Below are 18,269 nucleotides of genomic sequence, written 5' to 3'. Positions count from 1 at the left end.
ATCCTCAAAAAACTCTAATAAATTTGTCAAACACGATTTCCCTTTCATAAAACCATGTTGACTCTGCCTAATCAGGTTATGATTTTCTAAGTGCCCTGATACCACTTCCTTAACAATGGATTCCAGCATTTTCCCGACGACTAATGTCAGGTTAACTGGCCTATAGTTTCCTGTTTTTTCTCTCTCTCCTTTCTTGAATAGCTGTGTTACATGTGTGACCTTCCAATCCGCTGGGACATTCTAGAATCTTGGGAATTTTGGAAGATGAAAACCAATGCATCCACTATCTCTTCAGCCACCTCTTAATGAATCACCAATCACAGACAATGATTTTTCAATTTTTTTTGTTTTAAAAGTGCAACATCTAAAATTAGGCCATGCAATATTCAAAACTATTTCTGTCCTAAAAGCAGGCTATCTTTTTTATATACAAGAAATGTCGATGTTGAATCTTAAAATATGAAAACCGAAACATCCATTACCACATTGAATTGATGGAACAAGTTGGGATCGGCATTATAAACACTAATGGGATCATCAGTGACAGGCCATGAAGTGCTATACATCAAACAGTGAATCAGTTTGAGACGCGCAGATAACATTGCCAAATCATAATCAGTGGACAAATAACTTACTTAAGTTATAAAACTGCTACTGCACCCTAAACTCATTCCTGCTCAATTAAGACTACAGGAAGAATGAGTAATAATGGAAGGCATACATTTCTCACATGCTCTCTACAATGAATCCCAAGGATTCAGAACTCTTTCTTGCAAAGGAATTGAATGCTGCAAAACACTAATAGGAGCATCATCAGCAATAAAAATCATCATTCCATACGTTTAATTTATAGCAGTAGTTTATGCTCTTTGGGTTTACAGCCCTCATGCACCACATCTGGTCTTTACGATTTTCCAGCATATCCAAACCCCCTCCCATTCACCTTCAACAGCTGATATAAATGCCCCTCTCAGCCTCCATCACTCCTCTCTTGTACATAGCTAGCCTTCTTCAAGCTTGTCCTTCTCACTGTGTTGTCTTTTTCATGCCTCCTCTTTTTTCTCTCTCTTTCCTAGCCCCATAATTTGTCTCAGTGACTTAAATGGGGGTATAGTTTCATAGGTGACACCAGCAACTCACCAAAAGGACCATCCTACAAGGAACTCATTCTACAAACCTGGACAATGATCGTCAGCAGGCTATTTAATCTTGGGGCTATTAGCGCCAAGACTGACCACCTCACTGGATATTCACACAGGTATATTACCCATTATGAATTAGAGCCCTGTTCAATTCTTCCCTCCCCCAATCCATTGACAGTGGAGTTAATTACACTGCCTTACTACAGTACCATCTAGGATAAGGTAACTGAGAGCAGCAGTTAAATCTGTGACCTTCCTGTTTTGTACGATCAGTACACGGTGCTTTTACTCAATGATCTGAAATTGAGGATTTGAAGAAAAAAAAACGTAAATTCTTTAAGATCAATGCAACTTTTAGAATAATCGTGCTTCAACATAAAAGATTAAATAAGCTGAGAATCAGCTCAGCCAACTTTGCTCCCTGTCTTATAAAGCAATCCCTTAGCCAGACAATGTACATGTTGCGAGTGGTGCTGCAACACAGTTTATGAATCAGTGACTGTGGATGAAATCATCTGAACAGTGCCCATCTGAACATTCGTGAAGTATTCGAGAGAAAACAAATGTAACGAGGATTGAAACGTTGTGGTGCGAGCTCTGCTATCTCCTCCCTGATTTCTTTTAACAACCTATGTCATCCGGGCCCAGTAACTTACCAACCTTCAGTTCTGCTCATTTTTTCAGAATAAATTCCTTTTCTACAGTTGTCTCCATCAATTATTCCATCTCCTTCTCTAGTACATCTATGTTCTCACTTCCACCATCATTTGTAAAAACGGATACTAAATATTTAATATCGCTGCCATAGCTTCAACCTCCTTCTTCATCCCAGAGTGCTCTTGGCCTCTTTTTAACTATTCTTTTGCTTTTTTATGCTTCTAAAAGCTTTACTATTTCCTTTTATATTACCCGCTTTTTCTCATATTCTCTTTTAGCTTTTCTAATCTCCATTTTTATCTTCCTACTTCCGATATTCCTCATGATTATCTTTAGCATTATTAGCCCTAACTTTGTCATCCTTTTAAGTTTCAGTTTAGTTTCAATCTCTCTCTAACTACAGAACTCTATACTTTGAAGCACTCCATTTTGGCCTTGCAGGAATATATGGGTACGCTTGCCCAGTTGTTATGATGCTCAACTAGCAACCCAGAGGGCATTAGTTCAAATCTCACCCTTGAATTCAGTAATTCTGGTAAATTGTGGGTGATCACCATAAAATGACCATTAAAGCTGTTGTAAAACCCGTGTCCTTCTAAGAACAATTAAAAAAAAAAAAATGTTGTACTCTCTGCACTTCAATTCTGTTAAGAGCCAATAGCAAAAGCAGCTCAATTGTATAAAGCTCCACCAGTGGCATTAAGTCTCCAATCATCCTGATCTCTTCAGTCCCCAGTACTGTATTTAGCAAAACAAACATGCAAATATCTATTTTTGTTGCTTAGAGAGAATTCACCTCAGTATAAAATTCCATTCACTTCATCTGGCCAAATTTAAATAATATTTTGTCTTATGTGGCAGTACCACTGGTTGTCCCTTACATTGAGATACATAATTCCCTTTAACTTACCTTACTGTATGTATCTGTTACTATACTCAGGCTTCTCTCCTGTACTCTGCGTGATGACGTCATGACGTCAGAGCTTGGAACCTTCTGGCAGTAGAGCTCGGAACCTGCTAGCAGTTGAGCTCAGAACCTGCTAACAGTTGAGCTCGGAAACTTCTAGTTAGTCCTCGTGGCGTCCCCGCTGGGGAAAGACCTACACCACGGTGCTCCTACAGTCAGCCATCTTACCTGCTACCTTACCTGTTGTATTTAACCTGTTCCTGTAAATAAACAACTTATTTATAGTTCGTCGAAGTCGAACTCGATTATTTAGTGGCGATGCACCTGAATCGCTACACTATAATGTTTATTTTGATGATCACTAAATAATGTTCAGAATTGAACCTGCATTGCTAAAATGACAACATTTAATGAGGGCCTGTTTATTTAGGGCACTGAATCGCCTCATAAGTTGAGTTGTTGTAATATTAGTAATATTCCATTTCATAAACTATTTTATTGTATCAACCTCAAATCCCAATGGGCATTAGTTGTACAAAAATAAATATATGGTTATAAAGTTCATACTTTATGTATATGAAAGATAAATTACAAATCCCTGTAACAATGCTAAAGACAAGAATGTTGCATGGAAAATGCTGCATACTCCAGGGTCTTCAAACAGCCACACATGCGGGGGAGGTGCCTGAGGATTGGAAAGTGGCATATGTGACACCATTGTTCAAGAATGGGTGTAAGGACAATCCTAGTAACTACAGGCTGGTCAGTTTCACATCAGTGGTGGGTAAAGTTTTAGAAACAATAATCAAGGAAAAAATTAACGGGCACTCGGAGAGGTTTAAGCTAATTAAAAAAGAGCCAACACAGATTTGTAAAAGGCAGATCATGTTTGACTAATCTAATTGAATTTTTTGATGAAGTAATAGGGAGGATTGATGAAGGGAATGCAATGGATGTTGTCTACATGGATTTTAGGAAGGCGTTTGACAAAGTACCACATAGAAGGCTGATTAACAAAATTGAGGCTCATGGAATAGGTGGGTCAGTGGCAGCTTAGATAAGGAATTGGCTTAAGGATAGAAAACAGCAAGTTGTGGTAAATGGCTGTTTTTCAGACTGGAGGATAGTAGGCAGTGGTGTTCCCCAAGGGTCAGTGCTGGGGCCACTACTTTTTTTGATATGACCTGGATATTGGAATACAGAATAGAATTTCTAAATTTGCTGATGACACCAAACTTGGTGTGTGGCAAACAGTGAGGATGATACCACTCGACTGCAACAGGACATAGAAAGGCTAGCAGAATGGGCAGACAAGTTGCAGATGGAATTTAATGCAGAGCAGTGTGAGGTGATGCATTTTGGCAGAGGGAACAGGGAGAGGCAATATACACTTAATGGTATAGTTTTAAAGAGTGTGCAGGGACAGAGGGTCCTGGGAGTTTTTTTCTTTTTTTTTTTTAATTCGTTTTTATGGCATGTGGGCGAAGCTGGCTAGGCCAGCATTTATTGCCCATCCCTACTTGCCCTTGAGAAGGTGGTGGTGAGCCGCCTTCTTGAACCGCTGCAGTCTGTGTGGTGAAGGTACTCCCACAGTGCTGTTAGGTAGGGATTTCCAGGATTTTTGACCCAGCGACGATGAAAGATCGGCGATATACTTCTAAGTCAGGATGCTGTGTGACTTGGAGGGGAACTTGGAGGTGGTGGTGTTCCTATATGCCTGCTGCCCTTGTCTTTCTAGGTGGAAGAGGTCGCGGGTTTGGGAGGTGCTGCCGAAGAAGCCTTGGTGAGTTGCTGCAGTGCATCTTGTAGATGGTACACACTGTAGCCATGGTACGCCGGTGGTGGAGGGAGTGAATGTTCAAGGTGTTGGAGGGGGTGCCAATCAAGCAGGCTGCTTTGTCCTGGATGGTGTCGAGCTCCTCGAGTGTTGTTGGAGCTGCACTCATCCAAGCAAGTGGAGAGTATTCCATCACACTCCTGACTTGTGCCTTGTAGATGGTAGAAAGGCTTTGGGGAGTCAGGAGGTGAGACACTCGCCGCAGAATACCCAGCCCCTGACCTGCTCTTGTTGCCACAGTATTTATATGGCTGGTCCAGTTAAGTTTCTGGTCCATGGTGACCGCCAGGATGTTGATGGTGGGAGATTCAGCGATGGTAATGCCGTTGAATGTCAAGGGGCAGTGGTTAGACTCTCGCTTGTTGGAGATAGTCATTGCCTGGCACTGGTGTGGCATGAATGTTACCCGCCACTTATCAGCCCAAGCCTGAACATTGCCCAGGTCTTGTTGCATGCAGGCATGGACTGCTTCATTATCTAAGGAGTTGTGAATGGCGCTAAACGCTGTGCAGTCATCAACGAACATCTCAATTTCTGACCTTCTGTTGGAGGGAAGTTCATTGATGAAGCAGCTGGAGATGGTTGGGCCTAGGACACTGTCCTGAGGAACTCCTGCAGCGATGTCCTGGGGCTGTGATGATTGACCATCAACCACCACAACCATCTTGCTTTGTGTTAAGTTTGATTCCAGCCAGTGGAGAGTTATCCCCCTGATTTCCATTTACTTCAGTTTTACTAGGGCTCTTTGATGCCACACTCGGTCAAATGCTGCCTTGATGTCAAGGGCAGTCACTCTCACCTCACCTCTGGAATTCAGCTCCTTTGTCCACGTTTGGACCAAGGCTGTAATGAGATTGGGAGCCAAACTGGGCATCAGTGAGCAGGTTATTGCTGAGTAAGTACCGCTTCATAGCACCGTTGATGACACTTTGCTGATGATTGAGAATAGACTGATGGAATGGTAATTGGCCGGATTGGATGTGTCCTGCTTTTTGTAGACAGGACATACCTGGGCAGTTTTCCACATTGTCGGATAGATGCCAGTGTTGTAGCTGTACTGGAACAGCTTGGCTAGAGGCGCGTTAATGTGCATAGGTCCCTGAAGGTGGCAGGACATATTGAGAGAGGATTAACAAAGCATATGGGATCTTGGGCTTCATAAATAGAGGTGTTGAGTACAAAAGTAGAGAAGTTATGCTGAATCTTTATAAAGTGCTGGTTAGGCCACAACTGGAGTATTGTGTCAGTTCTGGTCACCACACTTTAGGAAGGATGTGAAGGCCCTTAAAAGGGTGCAGAGGAGATTTACCAGAATGGTTCCAGGGATGGGGGAATCTTTGCTACAAGGACACGTTGGAGAAGCTGGATTTGTTTTCATTAGAGCAAAGGAGGTTGAGGGGTGATTTGATAGAGGTGTACAAGATTATGACGGGTTTGGGTAGGCTAGACGGGGAAAGGCTGTTCCCACTTGTTGATGGTACAAGGACTAGGGGACACTGATTTAAGGTTTTGGGCAAGAGATACGGGGGGATGTGAGGAAAAACTTTTTTACGCAGCGAGTGGTGAGGACCTGGAACTCGCTGCTGACGGAAGTGGTGGAAGCGGAGACACTCAATGTTTTTAAGGGGAGACTGGATAGGCATTTGAGGGAAATAAACTTGCAGGGCTACGGGGATAGAGCGGGGGAATGGGACTGACTGGATTGCTCTACAGAGAGCCGGCACGGACTCGATGGGCCGAATGGCCTCCTTCTGTGCCATTATGACTCTATGACATACATGGAGCTGCACAATCCTTCCCATTTTAAACAGCATAACTCCCTATTTTAATTTGGTAATAAATTTGGATAATTTGTAACCCTTCGGCAATTATTTCCCTAACCGCTCAGACTTAATTTTTTTTTTTAAATATATCACCCATATCAGATTGAATTATGAAAGATCACAACCTGCTTTGCATGTTTTTATGTCCTCTCAATTTAGGAAATAACTACAAATAAGTGCAACTTAAGTTTTTCTTAAAGCAGAGAACACAAATCGAAAAACAGGGAGACAATTTATACACCAGAGATGACACATCTTCATATTTTGTGGTATTTTAAGAAGGTTGCCAGGTGGTGTGTAATCCTCCAAGCTTCCACTAAAAAGCACAGATTGAAGACCTGACACTCCCACTAGAATGAATGGAAAATTTGAGGAAGTTACTATTTTGTACGCTTTCTTGTAACCCAGATTCCCAAACTGTTTTTGCTGAGCTCTCTTTTGGAGATTCATGTTGCATGCATGCATGCCACCCCTCCCACCACACCCACACTTTCTAAGAAAGAACATTTTTGCAATGAACAAGAGAATTTTATTGGCCCAGAAATTCGGGTCTCCACGGGTGAGTACGCACAGGGTATTCACGCGTAGGCCCAACGAAAGTGCCGGTTTCCTGCATGCACTGCGCATGCGCGGGAAACCGGTACTTCCGTTCCCCTGAAAGCAGGGGTTAAGAGTTCGAACGCGTGCGCAGGAGAGGCTGCGCGTGCACATCGAACTTACGTTTTTTTGCAGGTTTTCCCGGGAGGGTAAGTCTCCAGAACTTACACATATAAAAAGCAGTCGCAAGGCCTGCTTTTTACAAGGTAAGTGGTGAATTAATTAAAATTAAAACATTTTTTCCACAGGTTTATTATTTTTAAATACTTTAAAGCAAGGTAAGTTTATTTTTAACCCCGTTAGAAAATAAAATTATTTTTTTCAAAAATTTAAATTATTGTTTAAAATAGTTATTTCATGTAATTTATAGTTTATTTAAAAAATGTGATTTAAAAAAAAAAAAATTTATTTGAAGATTTAGTGATGTTTTGGGGCACGTAATATTTACAAGTTTTGACAGCTCTTCCTGTCAAACTTATGAATGGAGCATTCCCTGCTCCGATTGGCTCCCCATGGCCCAGGGGACGCATCGAACGAACTGCGCCCCTGGGATACGCAAGCACTGCGCGCCGGCAGTTGGAGCAGGCCCAGGATCGGAATTCCACGCAGGCCCAAAGCTCAACGGCCGGCGCGCAAGGTAAGTGCAGGTCGGGGGCTTGCACCTGCGGGAAGCCCCCGACCCGAATTTCTGGGCCATTGTCTTGGCTAACATAACATACTACACAAGAGACAAAGCAACATTACTAACATAGTATCAGTGCTATATATAGTATACTGAATACACCTGAACATGAGAGAACATTCACCGTTGTCTAAATGAGTAAGTTAGCCCGCTTGCTGCTCGTACACAATGTGTGGCATTTTGGTTTGATTTCAGAGAGTTTCAGCTGCAAATTAGTCTCTACATTCAAGCGGCTTCTATACTTGTTTTTGATGTAAGTAAGTGAAGCAAAACCCAATTCACACAGAGGCAATGAGGCAAAATGAAAAAGTATTTTAACGACTCTTTGGGACAATTCAGGAAACTCTTTTTGAATTGAGAGCCAAAACTTATCAAGTGGCACGACTTTAAAATGATCGCTCAAAACAGATTCATCAGCAACGTTAGTCAAATTCTCTTTTATACTCAAGGCCTTTACTACCAAGTCCTCTGAAAATGGATTTCGAACCCAGACAAAAATCATGCAGTTCAGTTGCCTCCCTTTTGGGGAAAAAAAATTGACGCATTTTGTGCAAAGCTGAGACAAATGGTCCAAAATGACACCCTTACCTTCTAGGACCGACATCTCGCAATGCACAATGAAAGACGACAATATCAGGAACATAATTACATGGGCCTGGGAATTGTTGGAAAAATAATGGCGAGTTCCCGGCGCTCGCCATTATTAGTTTGTAAAAAAAAGTTGTAGCGAAGATGAGATGAGCCAGGAGTCCCGATTTGCCACAAATTGCCGGACGATGTGCGTTGCTCCGTTAGCCTGGTCAAATCCCCCAAAAATTGGAATCTTGGCACGACCCTCTCCATTGACATTCATTGCGTGCGAAGACATTGCTGGATTTGTGCTGTTAATGCAAATGAACCTTGCCACAGCCATTTAAGGCTGGTAATTCATGTCGTAAGGACCCTGTTAATCACGTTATTTATGGTCCTGACGTGCCACTCGGCCTTGGAGGCCCAGAAAGGGAACAATGAAACTGTGAATCCCACTCCCGCAGGTAGTAAATTGATCCTAGAGGTTTTTTTAAATTAAAAATGTTAACACCAGCATTAAAATAATACCAGCATTAAAATAATACCAATCAGAAAATCAAGGCTATTTAAACACATAACTAAATTAAGTTCTTCAATTTTCAGTTACTGGTTTTTTGCCCTTGTTGAAATGATTAGTTTCCTTAAAAAAAACTGTAGCCTTTTGTGTACAACCATAGCTACTGTCCAACTGTTATGGTTTTGAATGCCTTTCAGAGTATCAACTAAAATATAGCTGTGCCGAAGAACTCAAAATCTAAATGTGGTTTGAAACTTATATCTTCCCTGCAAGCTCTCCATTGGAAGTAAACTGAAAACTTAGGAGGGTTCAAACGCTTAAGCCATTAATCTTAATACAGTACTGGTTCAAATTAATATTTAAAGTGAAATGCATAATATAGATTTAACAAACAGGAATTAACATTTTATCCAAAAGTTTCTGTGTGATAGAGCTGCTTCTCTTTGATTGGGGGCGTCTCCTGTGCCAAGGTGGTGCTGGCTGGGCTGTGGGCTTCTCACAGCTTCGATAAGTGGAAGCGCACTGCACACGTACTGCTGGAGGATGCAGAGCAAGTGGACTCCGACGCTTTGGTCATATCCCATCCAATCCGCCTCGTGACCCCCCAATAATCTCGGTGCGCCCCCCCCCCCAGTTTGGGAACCTTTGTTACAAGCACTTGAAAGCAACTTTGAGAGATACCAAAGAGAATTTGAACTGCTTCTCTGTACAGCTGTACTTGGTGCATAGCCTGATCTATATCCAACCAGTGTAATGCAAAATGAATGGTAGACGGAATTCAATATGGATTAGCCACATGCCATCCCCACCCCACCACCCCACACATATCCTGCATACCAGGGGTATGCGTACCACAGTTTGGGAACCCCCTGGATTCGGGTAAACCAGCAAGGTTACATAGAAGATGCAAGAATGTGAATTACCTACTAAATGGCAATGTGCTTAAGGCAAGAACAGGAAGAGGTTTAGGGGGTGAGCTGCAGAGTAGGAACTACATGCAGAGGTCTGTCATAGAGTGAGAAATTTAAGGAAGGGAAAATGCACAGGTGGTCAAGATTGGTACAGATCGGGTCATAGGTTAAAGAAGGATGCAGAGGAAGGGTGGTGCAAGGTTAAGGATTTGAATTCATTGCACTGATTTCATTCATGGAGCTACTGGAAGTCAGTCAGCATAAGAATAAAAGGCTAGCAAGACAGTGTAGAACACAATGTGGGTATTAGAGTTTTGGACAAGTTGCAATTTGTGTAGGGTGGAGTTTGGTGAGCAAGGCATTGGGGAATTTTGAAAATGCAAAATGCTGAAGAACCACAGGGTAAAACTGTCACTTAAGAGCAACTTTTGTCCTGTAAATTCACCCTCATAAGGAAATGGGACAACATTAAATTCACCAAGTAGGACTCTTACAATCAACAAAGACTTTAATTCACCAGTTTAGGCTGGATCTGAATACTCAATAGCAGACGTAAAAAGGATGTATTCTAACACAGCACACTGCCTGGCTCTTTCCCATGTTTCACAGTATTGGATAGGCTTAGGAAGACAGTTTCAGATTAATCTGCAAAATTAATCTATAAATTGCACACATTAATTTCCAGACAGTTTTTTCCCCCCAAAGGGAGCCGAGCTCCAACACACTCATTGAACCACAGAGATGTAGGTCTAAAACTCACCATTCGGGTACTTTAGGGGACTTCTGCAGTGAGAGTGCTGAAATTTCTATACCATTAAAACAGAATATGGAACGTTAAGTGTTAACGCTATATTCCGGACACAACCAATAAGTTGTACATTTGCATAACAATCAAAACCAGTTGGATAATAATTTCTGTGACTCACTTTAAAAACAAAATCAGGCTTGATGTAGGTTTCTTCTGAATTTGGGCAGGTAAGTGTGACTAATTCAGTCACTGCAAAAGGGCGAGGCAGCCGAATTCACCCCACCCTCTGGCAAGTTGTGACTATGCGAGATATTCCGCAGTCATTTAAGTTTAGCTTTGACGCCACAGACCCCCCCCAGGGCAGACAAATGACACGGAGCTCGGTCAGCAGGGCTGCCCGAGGCCGACTCTTTGCCCCAAGTGTGACGGCCCTGGTTTAATCAGCGGTAGCGGTGCAGGGCCGGGTCCCCCGGCGGCTCCCACTGACCTGACGTACGGGCTGGCCGCCGCCAGCAGGTTCTTCTGCACCGGGATCTCCTCGCCCTCCACCACCAGCACGGCGTCGCAAAAGAGCGGCTCCTCGCGGAATGAGCTGAGGCTCTTCAGCAGCTTGTTAGCGTGCTGCGGGTCCCACACCACCGACACCGAGCCGCTGTGCTCCGCCGTCATCCTGTCCCGCTCCCCGGCTCCGTCCCCGGCTTCAGCTCCTGTCAACATCGCCCCGGCCGTCATCACCTAGCGACCGCTCTACGGCACCCGCCGCCCACCAAACAGCCGCGTCTCCCAAAAGGCGTTTCTTTCTCAATCCTGGAAAGAGATGCTTCCAATTGCCACCCATCTCTTTTCTCTACTCGGTCTTCTGCCTGCCCCTCCTGGACTTTTCTCTTTCTCTCTGGTTGGGCTTTCCACAGACATCCATCACAAAGCCACTGCGTCCCACAACCACCAGAATTATATTTGTTCCCACTCTGCTTCTTGTAAGATTTATATTCCTTTCGCCCAGTTTCTCTGTCCTATCTTCTTCTTTCTCAATCCTGGAAAAGGATGCTTCCAATTCCCACCTATCGCTTCCCTTTTTGGTCTTTCCCATTTGGACTTTTCTCTCTCTTAGGATGGGCTTTCTGCTACCATCCATTACAAAGCCACGGAATCCCACAACTACCAGGATTATATTTGTTCCCAAATAAAAACAGAAGATGCTGGAAATACTCAGCAGGTGAGGCAGCATCTATGGAGAGAGAAAAACAGAGTTAACGTTTCAGGTCGATGACCTTTTGTCCGAACCTGACCTGAAATGATAACTACCAAGATTATATTTGTTCCCACCTTCCATACTAGGGCTTCCGATATGTCTTCCTGTTTCTTCAACTGAGGATTCCCTTCTACCGTGGTTAACAGGGCCCTCGACCATGTCCATTCCATTTCCTGCACTTCTGCTTTCACCTCTTCCCCTCCCTCCCTCCCTGAACCACAATACAGTTCCCCTTCTCACCTTTCACCCCACCAGCCTCCACATTCAACAGATCATCCTCCGCCATTTCCAGCGTGATCCCACCACCACCAAACACATCTTCCCCTCCCCTTTCAGCATTCTTAAGGGACTTCCCTCTACGAAACCCTGGTCCACTCCTCAATCACCCCCAACACCCCTCCCCTTCCCACAGCGCCTCCCAATGCAAGTGCAGGAGATGCAACACCTGCCCTTTTACCGTCTCCCTTCCCCTTTACCGTCTCCCCACGGTCCAAGGCCCCAAACACTCCTTCCAGGTGAAACAGCGATTTACTTGTACTTCTTGCAATTTAGGATACTGTATTCGCTGTTCACGATGCTGTCTCCTCTACATTGGGGAGACCAAAAACGCAGAATGGGTGACCGCTTTGCGAAACACCTCTGTTCAGTCTGTACGCGTGCCCCCAAGCTTCTGGCCGCCTGTCACTTTAATTCTCCATTCCACTCCCACCTCTCTGTCCTCCACCTCTTATCCGGTTCCAATGAAGCTCAAGGAACAGCTCCTCATCTTTCGATTAGGCACTTTACAGCCTTCTGGACTCAACAGAGTTCAACAATTTCAGACCATAATCTCTGCCCCTATTTTTTCCACATGGCAGCTGTTGATGATTCTGCCATTCCCATTTACACCTCTTCTAGACTCACCTTTTTGTTTCTTTACTTGTTCCAGTACCATCTCCTTTTGCTTTGTACAATTACACCTTTTGTCATTTAATCTCTCCTGCCTTCCACCCTATCACAGACCCTCCCTTTTGTTCTTTCCTCCCCTCCCCCTTTCCCTGCCTCTGCACCTGCTTAAAACCTGTCACATCTCGAACTGTTTCCCGTTCTGACGATGGGTCATCGATCTCACACACTAACTGTTTTTCTCTCCACAGATGCTGCCTGACCTGAATATTTCCAGCATTTTCTGTTTTTAACAGATTTCCAGCATCCACATATTTTGCTTTTGTAATAGGTTTCCATGTTCTCACTTTCTACCAAACCAGCCTCCAGATTTGACAAACCATCTTCCACCACCACCACCAAAATAATCTTCTCTTCCCCTTTCTGGTTTCCATCTACACCACCCCAATCACCTGCTGTACTTACCCTGACACCTTCCCATACAAGCACAAGAGATGCAACACCTGGCCATTCATCTTCTGCCACAACATAGAAACATAGGGACATAGAAACATAGAAGATAGGAGCAGGCGTAGGCCATTCGGCCCCTCGATCCTGCTCCGCCATTCAATGAGATCATGGCTGATCATCCAAATTCAGTACCCTGTTCCTGCCTTCTCTCCATATCCCTTGATCCCTTTAGCCTTAAGAAATATATCTAACTCCTTCTTGAATATATTTAATGAATTGGCCTCTACTGCCTTCTGTGGTAGAGAATTCCACAGGTTCACCACTCTCTGGGTGAAGAAATTCCTCCTCATCTCTGTCCTAAATGGCTTACCCTTTATCCTTAGACTGTGACCCCTGGTTCTGGACTCCCCGACCATCGGGAACATCCTTCCTGCATCTAGTCTGTCTAGTCCTGTTAGAATTTTATAAGTTTCAATGAGATCCCCTCTCATTCTTCTAAACTCCAGCGAGTACAAGCCCAATCGACCCAATCTCTCCTCATACGTCATTCCTGCTATCCCAGGTATCAGCCTGGTGAATCTTTGCTGCACTCCCTCCATGGCAAGAACATCCTTCCTCAGATAAGGCGACCAAAACTGCACACAATACTCAAGATGTGGTCTCACCAAGGCCCTGTACAACTGTAGCAAGACATCCTTGTTCCTGTACTCAAACCCTCTTGCTACGAAGGCCAACATACCATTTGCCTTCTTAACCGCCTGCTGCACCTGCATGCTTACCTTCAGCGACTAGTGCACAAGGACACCCAGGTCTCGTTGCACTTCCCCTTCTCCCAATCTATTGCCATTCAGATAATAATCTGCCTTCCTGTTTTTGACTCCAAAGTGGATAACCTCGCATTTATCCACGTTGTTTTGCATCTGCTATGCTTCTGCCCAATCACCCAACCTGTCCAAATCATACTGGAGTTTCTCGGCATCCTCCTCACAGCACACACGTCCACCCAGCTTTGTGTCATCTGTAAACTACAACACTGTCCTGAGCCTATTTTTCCATGTGAGGCAGCAATTTACATGTATTTTCTACATCCTGTTATACTGTATCCACTGTTCACGGTGGTGCTTCCTCTACACTGGGGGACCAAACACAACTTGGGTGACAGCATAGCTGACCACCCTTATTCTGTGTGCAAGTGTGACCCCAATCTCTGTCACTTTCCACTTCAATTCCCCTTTCCCCTGGTACTTTCAGCTCTCTGTCTTTGGGCTTCTACACTGTGCCCATAAAGCTTAAGAAACAATACACTTAACTTTCTTTTATTCACTTTGCAGCCCTTTTAAAAAAAAAAAAAAATTCTTTGATGCGGGATCATCATCATTACACATATACCAGTATCTTCAGTAACCCACCCAAATGTGTAAGCCTCGACAGTGTGCGTGCGTGCATGCAGGCCATTCATTACAGGGGAAAGGGCGTTAAGTCAAACTCAATCTTGTCCTCACCTAACGTGCATATACATGCATTAACAACAGGAGTTGCTGGATCACAATCAGCAGAGGAAACTCTCAGCACTTTGCCCACCGACTGAGATCAGCTACTTAAGCACAGGCCCAGGGGCAACACTGTCTTAAGCAACGGAGTTTTCAAAGAAGCTGCGGAACTGTTTTTCTATCAATATCAATGAAATGTTTAGCAGTTAGATTTAACAAAGAAAGCCACTGACAGCAAACTTATTTAAATGAGAAAGTTCTTCAGGAAAGTGTCCATAAACTGGTATAATTGTTTTATGAACCTTCCGAAAATGGTACAATTTTAAAGGGGGTGTAGGAACAGAATGAGCTGAGGGTTCACACACACAAATCTTTGGAGGTGACAGGACCAGGTGGTAAACAGCAAGCAGGATCAGTGGCTTTATAAATACAGTACAAAAGCAAGGAAGTTGTGCTAAACCTTTGTAAATCACGGGTTAGGCATCAGCTGGTGTATTGTGTCAACTTCTGGGCACCATAGTTTAGGATGTTAAGGCCTTGGAGATGGTGCTGAGGAGATTTTATCAAGCCTGAGGGACTTCAGTTATGTGGAGACTAGAGATGCTGGGGTTGTACTCCTTAGAGCAGAGAAGGTTAAGGAGAGATTTAATAGAGGCTTTCCAAATTATGAGGGGTTTTAATTGAGTAGCTAGGGAGAAATTGTTTCCACTGGCAGGAGGGTCAGTAACCAGGGGACACAGATTTACGATAATTGAGAAAAGAAACAGAGGGGAGACGAGAATTATTTTTATGCAACGCGTCGATGATGTGGAATGCACTGCCTGAAAGGGTGGTGGGACCATATTCAATAGTAACTTACGAAAGGGAATTGGATATATACTTGAAAAGTAAACTTTTACAGGGCTATGGGGCAAGAGTCAGGGAGTGGGACTAAATAAATAGCTCTTTCAAAAGAGCCACCACAGGCACAATGGGCTGAATGACCTCATGATGTGCTGTATGATTCTAAATCAGCAAAACATGTTTGTCAAACACATGAAATGATGAAAAATGTCACTTCCACATTGTCACCATAATGAGCTCCTCCGGCTCAACATTCTTCACAAAATTAAAACCGAAAATGTTGGAACACAAAATTCTGATGAATAGTTTCAATTGAAAACATTACCTGTTATTTTCTTGATAGATGTCCATGGACCAGTTTTGTAATGCGATTTGCATTTTTATTTCAGATTGGCAGTTTTTCGTTTATGAAGAGAATAGTTTGAGACATAAATGGATCTGTATTTTAGCAATCTTCACTTACACTTTAGGATGGTGCCATCTGCTGGATATACAGCTGTGATGTACTTTTAACAAAACACACACACAGTGGTATGCTCAGGAAAGATACAATTGGATTGGGGCGAGTGGAGTTTCTCTAGGGAGATAAAATAATCAGTACATAACTAAATATCAAGCAATTCCTTGAACCACCTCAGAAAAAGTCTGATTTTTTTTTATAAACTTTTGTGGTTATTTTTCTTTCTTCACAACAGCGAACATTTACAGTTTTACAATAAGAGCAATTACAAAAATCAATACCATTTATAATTACAGAAGTTTTCTAGTTATCCAGGATCAGGATGACATTACATCACTCCAGGGAAAAAGTGAGGTATTTATATTTTAAACAACAATGGGATTTAGACAAAGATAGTGCATTAGGTACAAAAAATAATCAAAAAGGCTATTTGAATTTTGTCCTTGGTCATACCCCATCTGGAGTACTGTGTTCAGTTTTGGGTACCAAACCTCACTAAAGAGATAATGGTTGTATAAATTTGGCTTGTATTCCTTTGAGCTTAGAAGGTTGAGATGGGATCTAACCAAGGGGTTTAAAATAAGAAAAGGGATTTGATAGTATAGATACAGAAAAACTGTTTTCTTTGGTGGGGGAAACCAGAACAAGCAGGCATAATCTTATTAGAGCTAGGCCATTTTAGGAGTTAAATCAGAATACACTTTTGTCACAAAAAGGGTAGTACAAATTTGGAACTCGCTCTCCCAAAAGGCTGTGGATACTGGGTCAATTGAAATTTAAGACTTAAAGTTTTGTTAGGTAAGGGCATCAAGGGATGTGGAACAAAGGCAGGTAAATGGAATTGAGGTACGGATCAGCCATGATCTATTGAATGGCCTGCTCGTATGTTCTTTCAGATGTTAAGGAAAGGATCAAATAAATTGCCTTTCATTTTTATTAGTGTGTGGTTTCTGCACAGGGCTGTTGATCAGAGTTACGTGTAGCTTAATACTTCTATCCATCATAAAAAATTAATGCAAGCATTTTCCTGAAGGCCAGTGATGTCTTGGAAATAACCCAATACGTTAATGGACAATTTTTTTATATTTTATTTTAGGTATTTTACTACGATATCCATCTTAACAAACTACCTTTATTGCTATGTCCGATACAGTCCTCACGTTCTAGAGAAAACGGGGGACTACAGACCAGTTAGCTGGACATCAGTAGTTGGGAAAATGCTGGAATCTATTATTAAGGATGTGGTAACAGGGCACTTAGAAAAAAATAATCGGATTGGGCAGAGTCAGCACGGATTTATGAAGGGGAAATAGTGTTTGACAAATCTGTTTTTTTGAGGTTGTAACTAGCAGAATAGATAAGGGGCAACCAGTGGATGTGGTGTATTTGGATTTTCAGAAGGCATTCGATAAGGTGCCACACAAAAGGTTTAAAATAAAACAAAATTAGAGCTCATGGGATTGGGGATAATATACTAGCACGGATTGAGGAATGGTTAACGGATAGAAAACAGTAGGAATAAACGGGGCATTTTCAGGCTGTAACTAGTGGAGTACCGCAAGGATCAGTGCTTGGGCTTCATCTATTCACAATCTCTATCAAATGATTTGGAGGAGGGGACTAAATGTAATATATCCAAGTTTTCTGATACAAAGCTGGGTGGGAATGTAAGTTGTGAGGAGAATGCAAAAAGGCTTCAAGGGGATTTAGACAGGCTAAGTGAGAGGGCAACAACATGGCAAATGGAATAGAACATGGAGAAATGTGAAGTTATCCACTTTAGTAGGAAAACTAGAAAAGCAGAGTATTTTTTTTTTTTGAATGGCGAGATTGGGAAATGTTGGTGTTTCGAGGGACCTGGGTGCCCTTGTACATAAGTCACAAAGTTAACATGGTGCAGTAAGCAATTAAGAAAGCAAATGGTATGTTGGCCTTTATTAACAAGAGAGTGAATATAAGAGTAAAGACATCTTACTGCAATTATATAGGGCCCTGGCAAGACCACACCTGGAGTATTGTGTACAGTTTTGGTCTCCTTACCTAAGAAAGGATATACTTGCCATAGAGGGAGTGCAACAAAGGTTCACCAAACTGGTTCCTGGGATGGGGGATTGTCCGATGAGGAGAGATTGAGTAGAATAGGCTTATATTCTCTAGCGTTTAGAAGAATGAGGTGATCTCATTGAAACATACAACATTCTTATAGGGCTTGACAGGGTAGATGCAGGGAGGATGTTTCCCCTGGCTGGGGAGACTAGAACCAGGGGTCACAGTTTCAGAGTAAGGGGTCTAGAACTGAGATGAGGAGAAATTTCTTCACTCAGAGGGTGGTGGATCTTTGGAATTCTCTACCCCAGAGGGCTGTGGAGTCTCAGTCGTTGAGTATATTTAAGGCAGAGATCGATAGATTTTTGAATATTAAGGGAATTAAGGGATATGGGGATAGTGCAGGAAGGTGGAGTTGAGGTAGAAGATCAGCCATGATCTTTCTGAATGGC

General features: G+C 42.9%; 1 protein-coding gene across 4 annotated transcripts in view; it reads right to left on the bottom strand.

Annotated features, from left to right (window-relative positions):
• gan (gigaxonin) overlaps nucleotides 1–11,371 on the bottom strand; it is a 125,233-nt gene extending 113,862 nt beyond the window's left edge. For 2 of the 4 annotated variants that reach the window (XR_015078849.1, XM_085991747.1), the window contains exon 1: nucleotides 10,879–11,369. Coding sequence is in view for 3 of the 4 variants with exons in the window: in XM_085991747.1 (XP_085847873.1) it covers nucleotides 10,879–11,123 (245 nt within the window). In the remaining variant the exon portion in view is untranslated. Of the gene's footprint in view, nucleotides 1–10,878 lie in introns of all 4 variants that reach the window. The other 2 variants (XM_085991748.1, XM_085991749.1) reach the window with 2 other exon arrangements.
• Nucleotides 11,372–18,269: the final 6,898 nt, after the last annotated feature.

The sequence above is a fragment of the Somniosus microcephalus genome, chromosome 6 (assembly GCF_052327205.1).
Source record: "Somniosus microcephalus isolate GS21.2 chromosome 6, FLI_Smic_1.0, whole genome shotgun sequence".
Taxonomy (NCBI): domain Eukaryota; kingdom Metazoa; phylum Chordata; class Chondrichthyes; order Squaliformes; family Somniosidae; genus Somniosus; species Somniosus microcephalus.
The sequence above is the reverse complement of the archived record's forward strand: the minus strand, read 5'-3'. Positions and strand labels throughout refer to the sequence as shown.